The 17,208-nt window shown below is 32.3% G+C and overlaps 1 protein-coding gene across 1 annotated transcript in view; it reads left to right on the top strand.

Moving 5' to 3' along the window:
* LOC116769705 (transcription factor collier) overlaps window positions 1-16,956 on the top strand; it is a 32,984-nt gene extending 16,028 nt beyond the window's left edge. Inside the window, exons 8-15 of the mRNA XM_061522642.1 lie at window positions 11,054-11,135; window positions 12,747-12,891; window positions 14,069-14,226; window positions 14,426-14,552; window positions 14,850-14,941; window positions 15,104-15,275; window positions 15,468-15,599; window positions 16,687-16,956. Coding sequence (XP_061378626.1) covers window positions 11,054-11,135; window positions 12,747-12,891; window positions 14,069-14,226; window positions 14,426-14,552; window positions 14,850-14,941; window positions 15,104-15,275; window positions 15,468-15,599; window positions 16,687-16,931 — 1,153 coding nt within the window. The 3' untranslated portion in view covers window positions 16,932-16,956. The remainder of the gene's footprint in view (window positions 1-11,053; window positions 11,136-12,746; window positions 12,892-14,068; window positions 14,227-14,425; window positions 14,553-14,849; window positions 14,942-15,103; window positions 15,276-15,467; window positions 15,600-16,686) is intronic.
* Window positions 16,957-17,208: the final 252 nt, after the last annotated feature.

The raw sequence follows: 17,208 nt of genomic DNA, 5'->3' as shown, positions 1-17,208 counted from the left end.
TGTATGCATTTATAACACCAACTTCTACAGTAACTTGTTAACAGGAACGATAAATTTATATTACAAATAGTTTGCAAACCTAAGTTTGTTGGTGCGCGACCCGAACAGGTATGCTGTGCCGCCAAAGTTTCGATAGCTTCATAAGTCTTTATTAATAGGTTTTACTTACTTTTACAAGTGAGAAACGTATCTTAAAATTATTAAAACTTATCTTTCAGCTTTAACTTGACACAAAATTTCTAGTGTTATCTAACAATGAGTCAAATCAGCATACAAAATGGGACGTAACGAAAAAATCCGACACACTTTCACCGTAATGTAAACCAAAAAGTAAATCGCTTCCAAAAGCGTACCCTGGGGATGGCCGCGCTAGCCTGACGGCCCGATAGAGAACCGACGACTGGTGATTAGGCTGCTTATCCAAGAGATAGCGGTGGAAACTGTACAAGACTTAACAACTAGGACCACTTTCTTATTCCTCCAAGCATTTTCTTGCCTCGGACTTATCTAACGCCTGTTCAACTTAAAATTTCTACATTATGCCGTCAAAGTTTCGAATTTTATTCAAATAAAGTTATATTTCTCTTATATATTTTTATCATAATTTAATGAGCTCAATATAAATCATGCAAGAAAATAAATCGCGTTACAGTAATGAGACGTCTAATTTATGATTTATATCAGTATTCGCAGTAACCCCTGATTTTTCTAGTCGATAAGACCGGGTGACGATCGTAAATTGAAATATGATAGAGTAGATGTAATAACTCCTAATAATATCAACCCTCGATTCATACACACTCAAGTGACATTCAATATGTCCAACTAATTTGTAAATAATTTTCTGCTCGGTAAAATAAGTCTTTAGTTTCTGCTTAAGTTTTGTAACACTTAATTTTTTTGCATAGCTCTATAACCAAAAATATTCTTTAGTTCTAAACCATGTACAAGTCTTCTATCTCAATTTCGACCTCATTTCGAATTCCAATACGTGATTCGTCGGTTCGGAAATTATTCGGTGAAAATTCAGCATCTCGTTAGAATGTGCGATCCGGTCGGGAGAGGCGAGCCAACCGCTTGATAAATTGTCTGGAATAATAATGATGAATTGCAACTAGAATGTACCATGTTGTATCTAATCTATAGTGGTTTTTGCACTTCCAACCTTTTCTAGGTCACGCTAATTGCTTTATTTGCTTCCGTTTAACCGTAAACAGAATTTATATTTCATTATTGAAATTTTTGAACGTTTTTTAATATTACATTTAATATGCAATGCAATAAGAAATTGAATTTTTTTAAAGAAAATGTTTCCTGAATAATATTTTTAATAATCTTCCAATTTCGATATTATTAAATATTAGCGACAAATCTATTAAGAAGACGAGTCCGGTCCATTTAATTAGCGTCGGGGTTTTATCATCCACTCTCTTTGGTTTTTATGGGAATAAATTTGCTGCAATATTTTTTTATATATTCTAAGTCATGAAGTTTAAAAATAATATAATTTTGTTAGTAAAAATTAAAAAAAGAGAAGAAAACAAAATTTGTTTCGTAAAAACGCACACAAAATAGTTTAATTTTGATAAACATATAAGGCAACCCTACTATAGAGCTCCTATTTAATAGTTTTTAAATATGTATATTTGGATCACAAAAGACATGTTAGTAAAACAAACGACTGTTAATTTTTACCTATATGAAGGCATCGCGTGAGCTGGCGTCAGCTGACTAATTGTTTCTTCCCGGAGTAAGAGTTTTGGATAGGGTAATAGTATTTATCGAGTTTTATGATAGAGACCTATAGTATATTATTTTTAAAATAATTCCTAATATATCATGATTGTACATTAAAAAAACACATTTAATCAAACTGTTACTAAATTCTCTTGAATATACCTTTGTATTTAAAAGAAAACAATAAAAGCTGCATTGTAATTTTATTAAATTATTTCGATTATATCGTAAGTCATGATATTATTTGTTATTAAATTTACGTTCCCTATACGAATCTGTTAGAGGCAGAGAATGGACATTTAATTTCAATTTAATGGAGTGCCATTCAATTAGTTATCAAGATTTAAATGTAATCATGACTTTTTATTTGATTAATGTCTCTTCAAATCCACCTTATAATTGAGGATTGTTGTTCCTTATATCACTGTTTTAATATCCATTAAATAATTATTTTGATTTGTATTTTCTGTTCCACTTACAATGATATAATATTATAAATCTATTTATGAAGAGAAATGTTGAAAGCAAACATTATAAAATATGAACGGTATTTATCATCGATTCCATATATTCAAATATTTACACACTGAACACAAATTTAGTGGAAGTTGCCTTTATTTATATAAAATCAATCGCAATATGACGTGAATAGTGAGGAGTCAAAATAAGCGCAAGCACTTAGAGCATATGCATGTGAGCTCTTAGTCCCCTTTGAGAAGCAAGCAAGACGTCAGCGCGTTTAAGCACCAATTAATTATTAAGGAGTAAGCTTCCTTTGCTCTTTGACGGCGACTGTATAACAATGCGGTTCTCAATTGCCGCCTCTGTAAATTTTATTAGTGTTCATGTTTTGATTTATGTTTACTATACATGAATTTAAATAGTGTGTCTTACGATGTAAACAGAAGATTATAATAAAAAAGGCTATTTATTGGTTCTTTATAATATATTAATCTTAAGAATGAATATCACTGTATTTTTTTGTGATATCTAAGTGACCAAATTGTTGAAAATATCTTGACCGCTTTGAAAATGTAGTCGCTTTAAGAATAGGATACCTTCAAATTGTATGGGCAAACATATCGGGGTTCTTTGATGGAGCTTTTCGATTGTCACTGTAAATCCAATTTTCGCTTTATAGTGTCGAGTGATGCAGTAATAGACTCCCCGATATATAATTCGTAAGTTATAGATGAAAGAAATGTTCCATTTCCCTTTGTTAGGAAGTCTTAAATTGGGTAGATTTTATTTTGAAGTAATATCAATGTTAGATTATAATATGTGTAAAATACTCTGATATTATTACTAACAAAAATATAATATAATTTAAATATAACGCTATTATTGTTTCAAAAAATGTTCAGATAACAATAGCAAATATCTGCAACACAAATTGAAAATAAAAGTGCACTGTAACAGAGTCCTGCTGATATAAAAAGGAATTCAGTTATATTAAGCTGGGGTTCGCTTAAATTGCATTGAGCTGCCCATTAGCGCCTTGTCAGATCGGATTTCGATTTATGTTTTGATAAATGAGATAAAACGCATCGGGAGTGAATTGGGCTCAGATGCATTGATACATTATTACAGTTACCAAACCTTGAACAACGGAAAAAACTATGGTACAATATTATATCATTCTCAAACAAAAAGATATTTTCTTTTTATTTTTAATGGTAAAAAAAATAATACAGTAAAATTTTACAAAAAATCATTCTTATTTAAATCTTATAATTCTTTTTTAATTAAAATATTTTAATCTACACAGCTGACAGTTAATCACGTTAAGAAGCATCTCGGCAAAGTCAATTTGTATTACACAAAAGCGGTGGACATTTGTATTCGTTTGCTTTACAATTTTTTCCTATTGTCACGGAGACTTAATGAAAGAATTAGCCTTCATTACAACAAATACGATTCGTTTAAGACTCTCCGATAGGACGTGAGGTCGGCACAAATCATTGATTAGATTTTTAGATGCTGGTAACTCGAAGATAAGATTGTGTTATAGTCATATATTTCCTATGGGATTAGTATTTTATTATTACAACTTCTTTGATACAGAAATAGTTTATTATTTTATTAATTGTCATCATTAGTAAGTAAATTTAATTCAATCCATTAGTCCTATCGCATGTCTGTATTAATAAACGGAATGTACATTAGCGCGAAGCTCCTGACTTCTGACTTTAATGCATTAATTAAGCGGTCCAGCTCGATCCCCAAAAATCGTCTAGAAACTCTCTCTGTTTAAATTAGTGAAGAATTCATTTTCTTTTTAATTCGTCTTCCAAATTCAAATAAGATTTCTTTTTTTTATTACGCCGCGCTACATAAAAGGGTAGACCAGGATACGGCAGTCTGCCATTCGCTTCCAAACGCTAATTTCTCCTTCCCCGAGATACTGATTGGACGATATATTTAACAATGCTACCGACACGATCCCCACCGAAAAAAATACATCTTGAGAATTCACCTTTTTTCCGCGCCTGGATTTCTTATTTTCTATTTGTCCGTTAACAAAGATTCCACGATAAAACTTACTACAAGCGTTAATGAATCTAATTCAAATTAGAAGAAGGTTACTTTTAGCTTGCGTCCCTCGGTTTACTTACCTACCATTTCTATTTTACAAGCACATTACGGGTACAGAACCCATGGAGGGCCTTAACAGGAGGTCGTTTGCTGCGATGCCAGCCTTCTAAGATTAATGACATTACGTCAAGACAGTTTGTAAGAGACAATCCGGACAAAAACCAAGTAACAATTAAGTAAATACAACATTAGAAGACAAATTATGTATACAGAGTATAGTATTAAAAATATAATTCTAAGGTAGGTTTGATAATATTATTTAAAAAAATCGCATGGACGAAATATTTAAATATAATATTTAAAGTCAAACGCCTAGACGAGATCATTGAACCTTCGAAGTAATATGAAAATGCAAATGAATATAAACACTAAAGATTACAAATAAAACTATTTTTTTTAATAGAGAGTCGTATAATATTTAACACATATCTCCTGAAGCGGCCGAAATATTATCGGCTAGCCTATAAAATGGAATTTCAGATGGAATAAGGAAGAATAATACATAAGTCATGTGTGGGAGAGGGATGCAACGAAGATCTTTGGAAATTCGAGTGTAGCGTTTGCTTTCTTTCCACCGTTTTATCGCAGTCGTTATATTTTGATAGAGCTGTTTTGTTAGATCGCCGATATAACGTTTATGTTTTGGTTTCGGTTGTACCTTAATTTCTTACTTAAAAAACATATTTTTATAAAACAATTTTCTCCGTTGTTTAACTAATTTACTCGACATTGATATACGAAAAAAAATCTTTTAAGTCTTAGGAATATAAAAGTGGAAAATAATTTAGAATAGATGTATCAATCAAAGTTTATATAGTTGTTAAATAAAAATGTAATACAGAATGCATTGAACTACAAATACGGTTATACCTTAAAAGTATCCCTATGATAAATATGGCACGGGCCAGCGAATATAAAATTTGTACACTCACATACAACGTCCATAAAATAATTTAATTTAGGCGAGTGTTCTGCGTGGTTGTAAAATCTTATACAAACTTATATACACGATCGTTAAATATGTGTGTTCTGTTGGTAATTAAAACGAGAATACAATTTTTTGCGAATAAAATAATAGAACATTTTCAAAAGGTTCTTCTCGACGTAGCTATAGAAATGATTTATTTAGTTAAAGTGTTTTTGCACGTGACTGTATCCTTTTTATAATGTCTCGAGACCCTCTGCGAAAATGATATACACTATGCAACCATATTGAGGAACTGTTCGAAGAATTTTAATTTTGTGTTTCGTGTTTATTTACATTCGTCTCAAATATTATATGAGTGAAGTATATGCTTGTGGGGGAATGTCAGCATGAAATACATTACAGAAGCCACCGGTAGAAGATAAAATAATAATCGGACGTTGCTTTAAAATAAGTCCTTTATACTGAACACCTATTGTGATATGATAAATAGGGAACATAACGCGTTCGAATTTACCAATAATAAATTATACGCCTTGTCCGCTTACCTCGGGTTAACCGGCTTTTATAAACTACCCGGGTAATTTATAACTATTACCCGGCCGAAAACGATCACGTGATATCACTTTATAGCATATTCACAGAGTAAATATGAGAGGGTAGCGTGCTTCGTAAATACTATGCGCTTTACATAAAGCGGTATCCGTTTAAAAATTGCTGTTGTAAATGTTAAGCTTTAGTTCTTTGTGGTTGAGTTTTGACTGATGAATAATTTTTTTTCAATATTTAAAAAAAATATATGCTTCATAGCCTTAGAAACATTTAAAAAATTACACTAATTTAATGATCAGATACGAATTGGACATTTCATACTGAAAATGTCATGTATCAGTCAGACAGATAATAAGCACCAAAGAAGATGTTATAATAAAATGAAATAAAATAAAATTAATCTGTACAAAATTTAACTCTAACTATTCGTTAAAACAATTTCACGCCAGAATGTAAACTAGCTAAGTAAAACAAGTTTATTAATATTTTAATTTGCTTATCTTAAACCACCACGAAAACAAACTATCTTACCTCGCTACAAGTACCTACTTAATGTAATCGCGTTCAATATCCTTTGTTCACTTTCAGACTCATTAAAAAGGCGATGCAATTTAATGAGTTGATAGTGTGCGTTAACCCTCACTACGTTCACAAATACCGTCACCTATATCCATCGAATAGCGACCTAGAGATATAGTAGTAGGGTTTAATTCTGTTTGAATATGTTAGGTTGTGTATTAGTATGTAGGGGTCGAAGATTAGTGGTCCACGCCTACTATCCGGAACGTTGAGAGGATGATGGTACCCCAGAGTGTAGTTACAATTAGAGCGGTGCCCACAATGAAGTGACGCGTAATGTTGCCTATTGTCTTTGTATGTTGATTGCGCCCGAAAGGTTCAACTGAATTCGACGTTCGCTGGAACCTAAATGCTTTAGAAGTGATACTGGCTTTATTAACTGTGTTACGTTTTGGATAAAGGAATTTAGAGAAAACTTATCTGAATCTGAAAGTATACATAAAGCTTGTCTTTAGTGGTATACTTTTGTTGAATAGTTTTATAATAAGTGCCTATGGTGTTGTACAAAATGAGATAGTTTTATCAAAACTGAATGGCAAGGAAATACTTACAAGGTAGGAGCGTTCGGACGATGCGGATTGGTATTGTCAATTGGAAATTCTACGAGAAATATGGAAACTTCATACTTAATTTAATATAATACTATTGTATTATAAATATTTTTTTATATTAGGTAAGAATTAAATATTACGTAATTTAATATAACTTTTAGAACACAATAAATTCTTATCAATGTGTTAGTGTTAGGATACAAATATATTGAATTTTATATACATATTATTTCCATTTTTAGTTTTCATAGAAATTATATTGAAGTAAAGAGTTTTTTCTGAGAATAGAATTCATCTCATAATGTTGTGTGTACTGGAGGCTATGAAAGGCGAGGCTTTATCTCGTTGTCATAGCAACGGGATGCTGTGTCGCGATACCCTTCGACGGATCGGAAAAACTACTTCGTTTTATATGTTTATATTAAGGATTCAAAATGGTTTGTTTTTTTTTTTCATGAGTGCATGAAAAAGATGGAATTTTATAAATAGTTTATTATTTTTAGTTATTTTGTCAAAAATTTATATTACAATAAGATTTCATTCATTAGCAGTAAAATGAAAAAGCAAATTTGTTCCGTTATTTAAAACGTTTCTTTTACAAACACAAGGAGAAATATTAATAAAATCTGTTATTATTAAAAGTGATATATTTTTTTGTTTATTTGTACGTTAAATATAATTTCATTTAATATTCGACAAATGTTGCTTTTACATATACCTATATTATTATTAAATAAAGCTTGGAATTTTGATCACTCTATACAAATTTATCTGGGTCAAAATCTGATCGTACTCAGCCTATACAAAAATGTTTAAGATAAAACTAAAGACATGACCTTAACGAAAAACTATCGTATTCGGATCTTTGAAGATATTTTATAATTCTTAGTACTATATCATTCAATGTATTTATTTCTGTCTATATAGAACGTTGTTATTGCTGTCTATTGACGTAGATGGGGACCAGTTAACCCTTGAATTCTGTACGTACTGAAATATTAACGCTCGCTATAGGCACGCGGAAAAACAAAGTCGAAAACTGGGCCCGTTATAGGCCCGTCGCACGATGCCAAAGATTATTTCGCATTTCTGAATAGTATATACTAACTACTGTCATGTTAATATTATACGAGACATGATTAAAATTAAAGGTATTTATAAAATCGTATACGAGTATTAAAATAACAATAGTAATAAGAAGGTATTTTAAAAAAGGATTCAATGTCGGTTTTGCAGCTAAAAATAAAGGCTTTGCGTTACGAATGTTTGTAGGTCGTTGCGAAAATTTGATACCCATGAATGGATGTACAGATATTCATAAGAATCAAATGGTATGTATGTAAGTATAACATTAGGTCACAGCACAGTGACCGATCTGTCCAAATATTCTTTGCGGCATGGCGTGTCGGTATTGAGTGGCGAGGGGCGTTGGGAGCCAGGCTCAGGGGACCGCCTCCCGCGGGAGTTGGGGGCGAAAGGTTAAAAGGGAAAAGTTATAAGAGACCGCTTGTTGTCAGTACGCTGTAAGTTCTTCGGATATACTATTCGTATGAGTGAAGTCTATAGATTTTACAAATATCAATTCTCTTATTATTATCTTACAATTTATTATCGGCTTCAAATTTTGATTATTTTTTTTTGTGAAAATGTCAAAAAAGTTTCAAATAGAAGTAATGTTTCAATCTGAGTAATTTCTAAAGTTTTAATTTTTTTCTATGTAAATCCGTCAAATGAAACATCCATGCAAATAAATATCGCACAAATGTCGGTAGGATGGGGCGGGTGGCATTCAAGCGTTCCTTGGAGCGCCCCACCGCCGCGACTTAATGCCGTAGTAGATTTTTTCCAGCAGATAGTGGAATATGCTAGTGAAAATAAAATTATAAGACTTTTTCATACGATATAATGAACCAATTTCATTATAATAGCAATATTTTGTACCGTTAACAATGTCTCCATTATTTAAATTATATTTTATGATGTTACTTCTGTGACGTATTTTATTCTTTGTAAAATCTTGAACGCGATGTTCAATAATACTTCTTTGTATTGTTACTTATTAGAACTTATTAAAGTTATTTGATCTTCTTTTGTGTATTAGTTTATTGGACAATGTTATGTTATATATAAATGTTGTGTTTGTTACTAACATTCTGACAGCTACTTTATTTATTAACTAAAAATCTTTTAACGGATAAAAAACAATACTTTGGTTAGAGAGACGCAATTTTTCAAGTATTCCTGTATTGCTATCTAAAGATAAGCTTTAACGGATAAGGTATATAATACGGAGGGATGAAAGTTGGGGTAGTTTTTACGACGAAATATACACTTACCTTCGCGTTCGTGATGCTATAGGTAAATATTTTTTATATAGGCAGCCGCTTTTATTGGTGACGGTTTGATTTTGTCGCAACCTGTTTTCTTACGCAACCGTTTTCTGTTCGATTGCATTTCTATTTTCAAAATAGTTCTCATTTACATTTCGATTTCATATAAATCAATATTTAATATATTTCGATAGTTCTATTTTGTTTATATAAATGAAAAAAAAATTGTATTTATGTTGCATTTAAAGCAACGCAATATAAACAAGGCAACAAAGTTTCATTACAGGTAATTCACATAAGGCGTGAGTCGTAAATAACGGGTCGCTTCGTATAAATTAGCGCCTGTCGCTGTAGTGAATAGAGGTATGTCTCAGTAACGGAAACGTTGGAAGTTATAACTACTTCTGATAAAAGAATGTTTGAATGAAATTTAAAAGTAAATAAAGCTTTTTTATATTTTATTTTAGAATTGTGATATATGGCTGGTATAAAAAGTGCATGTGGTTCTTTCAACAGTGATAAAAGCCATCCAAAGAACAGCTCGTGAACTGTATCGTAATATCCTCATAGATTCTATTTAGGCTGTTCCATCCGTGGCTTAGGGTCGACCGCAAGACTTATGGGGACGGATACATTTCGTGTCACTTGACCCTTGCTTTCATATTAATGACCACCTCTTAGGATTTAAATGCTCAATTTGAATTTTTTAAACAACCGTCTGCTATTTACTGTAACACTTTAAAGCTGCAGAAATAACTAAAAAGAAAAAATATCGTCCGAACTTTAAAAAGTTTTGTATCTGTCTAATTTGTTACGTACAGCTATTATTGTACAGTGAAAACTTTTTGCTGTTTTAAAAAAAATATTAATAGATGACTGCGGAAATCAAGTCTCAATATTGTGACATAAGGTGTTTAACATAAATAATGCGGACAGATGTGTCGCCTCGGGCTCTACAAATACGTTCTGTTCGTATCACGATCTTGTTGGAGATCGCTGTGTTGCTACCCTCATATTTGAGAGTATATTCAAATAAATTCTTACGTTCTGATCATTAAGAATTTAAAGCATATATATAGTATCCGATAAATTGCTTATTATTTATTACTATTGGTTTATTATATATGTTGCGCTTTACTATCCCATAGAACTTTCAGATTATATTTAGTTATTATATTGAAGAGATATTTATGTCTCTTGGATATGGAGCACTAAAATAACTTGATTTTTATATATATTTGCTTGCATTATAATAAATATCCTCTATGTGTTGTACGAACTCTGTTAAATCCCATCTGTTGGCACGGCGATATTCGGCGTCTGTACGCCCGAGGCGATGTAAAATATTTCTGCTAAAGCATTCATCGTGATCTGGCTGATCGCGCTTTACGTTACCCTTCACATACCTTACCTATTCAGATTATATGACCTGTATTACATACACCTAAAGATCATTTCAGATGAATTCAACTCAATTTAAAATATTGTAAAGTTATGCGTCCAAACGGACGTTTAGAAAATATTTGATTGAAGCGCTTATTTGTAAAACGAAAAAGAATCTTCGAAAACAATGTAAAAAGTTGTGAACATGTTTTAATTGCTTCAAGAAAAAAACTTAGAGCGGAAGATACAAATTTGGGAACACGAGAAACAAATTTTACTATAATGGGGGCGGTATTGCTTGCACTGAAGTGGAAGCAGATGGTGTTTTAACTGTAGTTAATATAAATTAATGGTAAATTAAGAACACAACTGGAATATGCTCACTTTATTTTTTGTTGCAGATTTTTCTTAAAGTTCTTCTTAAAATGCAACCAGAATTGTTTGAAAAATGCCGGCAACCCGCGAGATATGAGACGATTTCAGGTAAGTTGAGTAAATACGTAATATTTTAATAATATACAAAAGAAATAATAATAATTAAATGTAAAAATAAATTTTGTACCGATAGGTATTTATTGATTATTTTACCAACTAGTTAAAGTCGACACGTATTCTAGATGGTTAGGTGCACTCGTCTTTGACAGAATTACAATATATCTATGTGTTAAGATTATGCGTTCTGACTTACAAAATTATATATAAATAAATCAAAATAAACATTATAAATAACAGAACGTACTTAATCGAATATAAATATATTAAGCTGCGTGAATAACTATTAAGCGTATAAGTATTACTTATTTTTGATAGTAAAAATCTTGAGCGCAGTGCCATTGTTATTCTCTTCTACCTTAGACCAAACTCGTAACGCCCTTACTAGAGGAAGGGTTGCGTTCACTGCTGCTGAATATTTGAAGCACCTCCAATTTAGGGAGGGAATGAAATTAAATTTATTTATGTGAATTTATCTATTTATCCTCTCGATCTTTTCGTCTTTGATTTCTTAGAAACAGTTCCTTTTATCGCTCGCTTAAATTTTTTTCGTCTACACATATTATGGCTGTAAGTTACGTATGTATTCGCAAATGATTTTAAAAATTATCACGGAACATTTTAGATTTTTAATAACCTTCATTTTACTTACTCACTAGATTTATCCGAATGTTTATATAAGCTTATGTAAATCAGTTTGGTATTTTTTCCGTCCACAAGCTAGAATTGAACACGAATGAACTTTCATTATAATAATACTGAGATGTATTTCATAATAGATTTTGCGAACACATTTTAATAATATTTTTTATTTTACGTAACATCTTATGTTAATAATATAAATTTGTGCCAAATAAATTTTGTTTAATTAGTATCATATTCTATACAAAGTTTGTTAAGGCTTCATAGGTGCAGTCACAGCCTACTTATGTGTTCAAATTTACTTCGTGACTTGGTATCGATATTTGTCTTGCGCCTTCGGGGTACTTTAAGCTAATATAGAACTAATATTACTCACATATAGCGTTGATATCAATATGCATAAGCGATTACCGACTCTAGTTATGTCTATATTTGGCTTTCTGTGTGACATTGAATAATTCAGTGGTGTCGCCCCCAATGATTCAAGGGCAAGAATATACTAAAGGTGTAAAATATATTTGCCTTAATAAATGTCAATCTTGATAAATAATGGTAATTGGTATCAGTTATCTATTTTAAAATATACTCAAAAATCATAAAGTATTTTAAATGAAAAAGATAATACATAGTAGATCGTCTAACAGTTTAAATCACGAATCATGTTTAGGTTTCTTTTTGTAGACATTGTTATATCTGCATATGCACTTCCTTGCATACCTACGTCCATTCCAGACGCCCCTCCCCTGGGACTCTCCCTTTCAATTCCTTACATGTGAGGGTTATTTTTGTAAGTGTGATATATATCAGTGAAGATTGTTTATATGTGTTCTATTTATAAATATTGTTTGCTGCAGTTTTTCTATATTCGTATATTGATGTATAGTGTAAAAGGACTTATATTAGAATAATATGAAAGAATATTTTATTATGTAAGTCATATTAATCCTACTTATCTGGCAGGTGGTAATCTCAACGCAAGTGATGGTGGATGGTCCTCTGCTAGCGATATCGGACAACATGTTTGTCCACAACAACAGCAAGCACGGTAGACGTGCCAAGAGATTAGACCCATCTGAAGGTATTGACGCCGCGCCCGACTCTAATTGTACGTTTTTGTTTCTTTTTCATTTTATTTTTATACTTTTTTTTACATATCCTTGAGTTTATAGTTGTAAGATTTTTTTTTATCGTGATAAATTTTGTTATACTTTTGTCATCACATTTATAATTAATATAAAAATTATGTGTTAGTGAAATATTATATATATTTTTTTATGCAGTCTCTCAGGTTAAAATATATATTTTTTTATGCAGTCTCTCAGGTTAAAATTCTTCCGCCTTAATTTTTACAATACGACATTTCGATGGATGTAATTTCAATATATATCACTACAAGTAGTTCGAATGATTTGATAGTTGGCAATTCGCTGTAAAGGCGAGTGTGAAGTCGTAATACAAGAATTGATGACGTCGTTTGTATGCGAGGAATCACAGTAGACATTTCGCAAAGAACTTAAACGGGGGCGATGGGTAGGCGACTAAACGAACTCGTGGATATTTTATTAGAATTTATATTAAACTTGTGACAAATACCAAATATGTTCGATATAATCTGATGATTCTCCTTACGCTGAAAACGAATAAACATACATATATAATTGGCATTATATTATAATACTCTTTCCCTCCTCTCCTGCTATTAAAATCTGAGTAAAAGTATATGAAATATTAATTACTAGTCACCCTCAGGGGTAGGGAAAAAAATATTTATTACTCAAATTAAAAAGTACCTCCGTTGTAATCTGCTTTCGTCCCCTTAAATTCACTTTCTCTTCTAGTCTTTATTACCGAGTCGTTTTGTTCGTAAGATTTCAGTTTCTCCCTGTTGTCTCACGACGCGTGTCCCCCTCACAGCCTTCTAACGCCGCGATAATGTTATAACATCCATTCAATTAAACGCGATCTCCACCTCTATTGCGAGCAATTAAAATTCATTTTCAATTATCAAAAATAATCGTATATCTATTGACTTGAAGTTTGTCCTTTTTCTGTATTTCGTAGATAAATTTCATTTAGTTAGTATAGTTTTAGTTGTTTGGCTTATGTTCAACATTTTAAGTTGTACATAAAATTTTCATTTTTACTTTTATGGCTTCAGTGCTATATGATTTCAGAGTTTTAGAGTTATTTCACTATCATATAACTAGGCTTTAGTAGCTGCGAATTGATTCCAACCTTACAGTGTGTGTAATAAAGATTAGAGTGGTTTGTTTTGTCAACAGCGGGGCTATACCCACCGTTGCCCGTAGCAACGCCATGCATCAAAGCAATATCTCCCAGCGAAGGCTGGACGTCAGGGGGCTCTACCGTAATAATAGTGGGGGACAACTTTTTCGATGGACTTCAAGTTGTATTTGGAACTATGTTGGTGTGGAGCGAGGTATGATTATTTCTTTCAGTTGATATTTCATGAGAAAATGAACTAAAAACTTTTGTTTTAGTCAATTTATAATCGATAATTTTAAATAGATATTAAACGTCTAAAACGTTAATAATGTTATAAGCAATGAATTAAATTATTGTCATAAGTACTGTCTATAATTTTCAGTATAATATATTTTGCTCGATTTTGTTAACAGCTGATAACATCACATGCGATAAGAGTTCAAACTCCACCGCGGCACATACCTGGTGTAGTTGAAGTCACACTTTCATACAAGAGCAAGCAATTCTGCAAAGGAGCGCCTGGAAGATTCGTATATGTTTGTGAGTAAAGAAAATATTAATATGTACGATCAGAATTGCTAAAGTTTCATGAATCTGTGAATAACAATGTGAATCTAATAAATAATCTTAATTAGCGTAAGTCAATTAAACAAAGTCAAAACATTCATTACATAAACCCAGGATCCATCCATTTTCTAATAAACAAACGTATTTAGGACACAAAACATCCCAAAAAGTAATCCCCGTTACACAATTTCTTTGGATAGCGATCCATCAATTAGGCTTTCATTCGTTAGTGGAGCGGCTAATGATTGATTCTGTTTTTCTTCCGCATAGCAGCTCTCAACGAGCCTACAATAGATTACGGCTTTCAGAGACTACAGAAACTTATACCGCGGCATCCTGGTGATCCAGAGAAACTACCAAAGGTGATATTACATAACATTTAAATATGTCATCCCATTCATTAATAATGATTATATTGTAGTATATAAACGTCAAATAAATTCATGTATAATTAGATTATAGAAAAAATAATATATTAAGTTAACAAAATGTTTCATAAAATACAAGTAAAATTATATCCCCAGGAGATAATTCTAAAGCGAGCAGCAGACCTCGCCGAGGCCTTGTATTCAATGCCTCGTAATAACCAACTGGGTCTATCCGCTCCTCGCTCGCCCTCCAGTATGCCCTTCAACTCATACACCGGACAGTTGGCGGTCAGCGTCCAAGATACTGCCGCCTCACAGTGGACTGAAGGTTAGACTTACACTTAGATTTAGACTCTAACTAAAGCCATAATAACTCTATTCATAACAGTTTGTTTAGAAAAAAAAATTCTCACTTGTCAATATTTTGGAAAAAAATTATAGATATGCCAAATTGTTTTAACACAATTTGCTATATACCCGTAACAACGAAGAGTGTTTTGAAATGTTTTTTGTCTTTTAGAAGAGTACGCACGCAGCGGCGGTTCGGTATCGCCGCGGTATTGTTCTGCCGCGTCTACGCCGCACGCGCCCGCCGCCTACCCACCGCAACACTACCCTGCACCACCTACCTCACTCTTCAATACCTCCTCGCGTAAGTATCTATAAAGCGGTATCATATTTGTGGTAAAATACACTACCTTACACACCCCACCTTACTCCTCAATACCATTTTGCGTAAGTGTCATTATCGTGGCAATAAATACTTGCTCACTTCCTTCACCTCAGTCTTCGATTCCTCCTCGCGTAAGTATCTAAGAATCGGTATCATATTTTTGGAAAATACACTACCTTACACACCCCACCTTACTGCTCAATACCATTTTGCGTTAGTATCTATGTATATGGCGGTGTCATAACGGTGGCCATATATACTCGCTCACGGCTTCTACCTCACTCTTCAATACCTCCTCGCGTAAGTACCTATAAAGCGGTATCATATTTGTGGTAAAATACACTACCTTACACACTCCACCTCACTTCTCAACACCGTTTTTCGTAAGTATCTATAGAGCGGTGTCATATTTGTAGTACCCTACCCCGCTTTTTCTGGATGTAGGTATGCAGTCATCTTATATAAGTATGGACATATAAACAACACAAACATTTTATATTTTTGCAGACATATTAAAATTTCTTGTAACTATCTCTATAATACCTAAACTATTAGTGAGTAAGTTTCATATTAAGTCGTCATTGATCAATTGCAATAAAGCAAGGATTTATAGCACCAAGTCAATCAGTTTATTCTTGGAAGACTGGATAGTTCGTTTAATGTTAATACGTATTTATTTATTCTATAGTTACTTTAAATATTTGTTTTTTTAGTGGTGAATAAAACTCATAAAATAACATAACTGTTACGATGATAATACGATATACACTTTAATCAGCTATATGATAAAAAAAATATTTATGATTCAATATAATGTTATAAAAGTATCAAAATCAACAAAAGCTGAACGTTAAACAGACCTTGTGTCCTGTGTTAAAATGTTTAATTTAATAACCAAAGTAAAATTACACCAACTATATAAAATTTTATAAGTGCAATTTATAAACTACAACACAAACTTATCCCAACTGTGAGAACACAATTAATTTTAATTTCACATTTGCTGAGCTTCCGCACGCTATGTGTTTATGTCGCTTTGTGTTAACCCTGTTCTTTATACGTGCAGTGTCTCTAGGTCCCTACCACCCGGCCAACGTAAACGGACATACAGAATACAATGCTTACAAAGAAACCGAGCATTATACGGAAAGAAATGACGATAATAAAACCATCTATCAAAACACTCATACGAAATGTATCGACACGAAAACGCATAAAGACAAGTCCCGAAGTGCGTTCGCAGTTGTCAGACAAAGTCCACCGCGTAATTTCCAACAGCAAAATTGGCAACATCTCGCTGTACAGTGTTAGTAGTTTTTCATTTGTTTTTGTTTTGCTCCAGTTCGCTTTTATTTATTGCTAGCGCTTTTTGCTCGTCTACTTGAATGGTAATGAAATTCAGTAATACAATTTGATACCAGAATGTGAAAACGCAAATGTAATATCGACTGTATACTCTAGGTCATGGGGAGTATTGACGATGAGCTCATCATGATTATGTCTTCACGTACGTTTTATATAACTTTCAATAGTAAATTCATTTGTTTGTCAGCAGGAATGGGCGGTCTGGTGTCATCGCCTTTTAGTG

This window comes from Danaus plexippus, chromosome 14 (assembly GCF_018135715.1).
Source record: "Danaus plexippus chromosome 14, MEX_DaPlex, whole genome shotgun sequence".
NCBI classification, from domain to species: Eukaryota; Metazoa; Arthropoda; class Insecta; order Lepidoptera; family Nymphalidae; genus Danaus; species Danaus plexippus.
The sequence above is the reverse complement of the archived record's forward strand: the minus strand, read 5'-3'. Positions and strand labels throughout refer to the sequence as shown.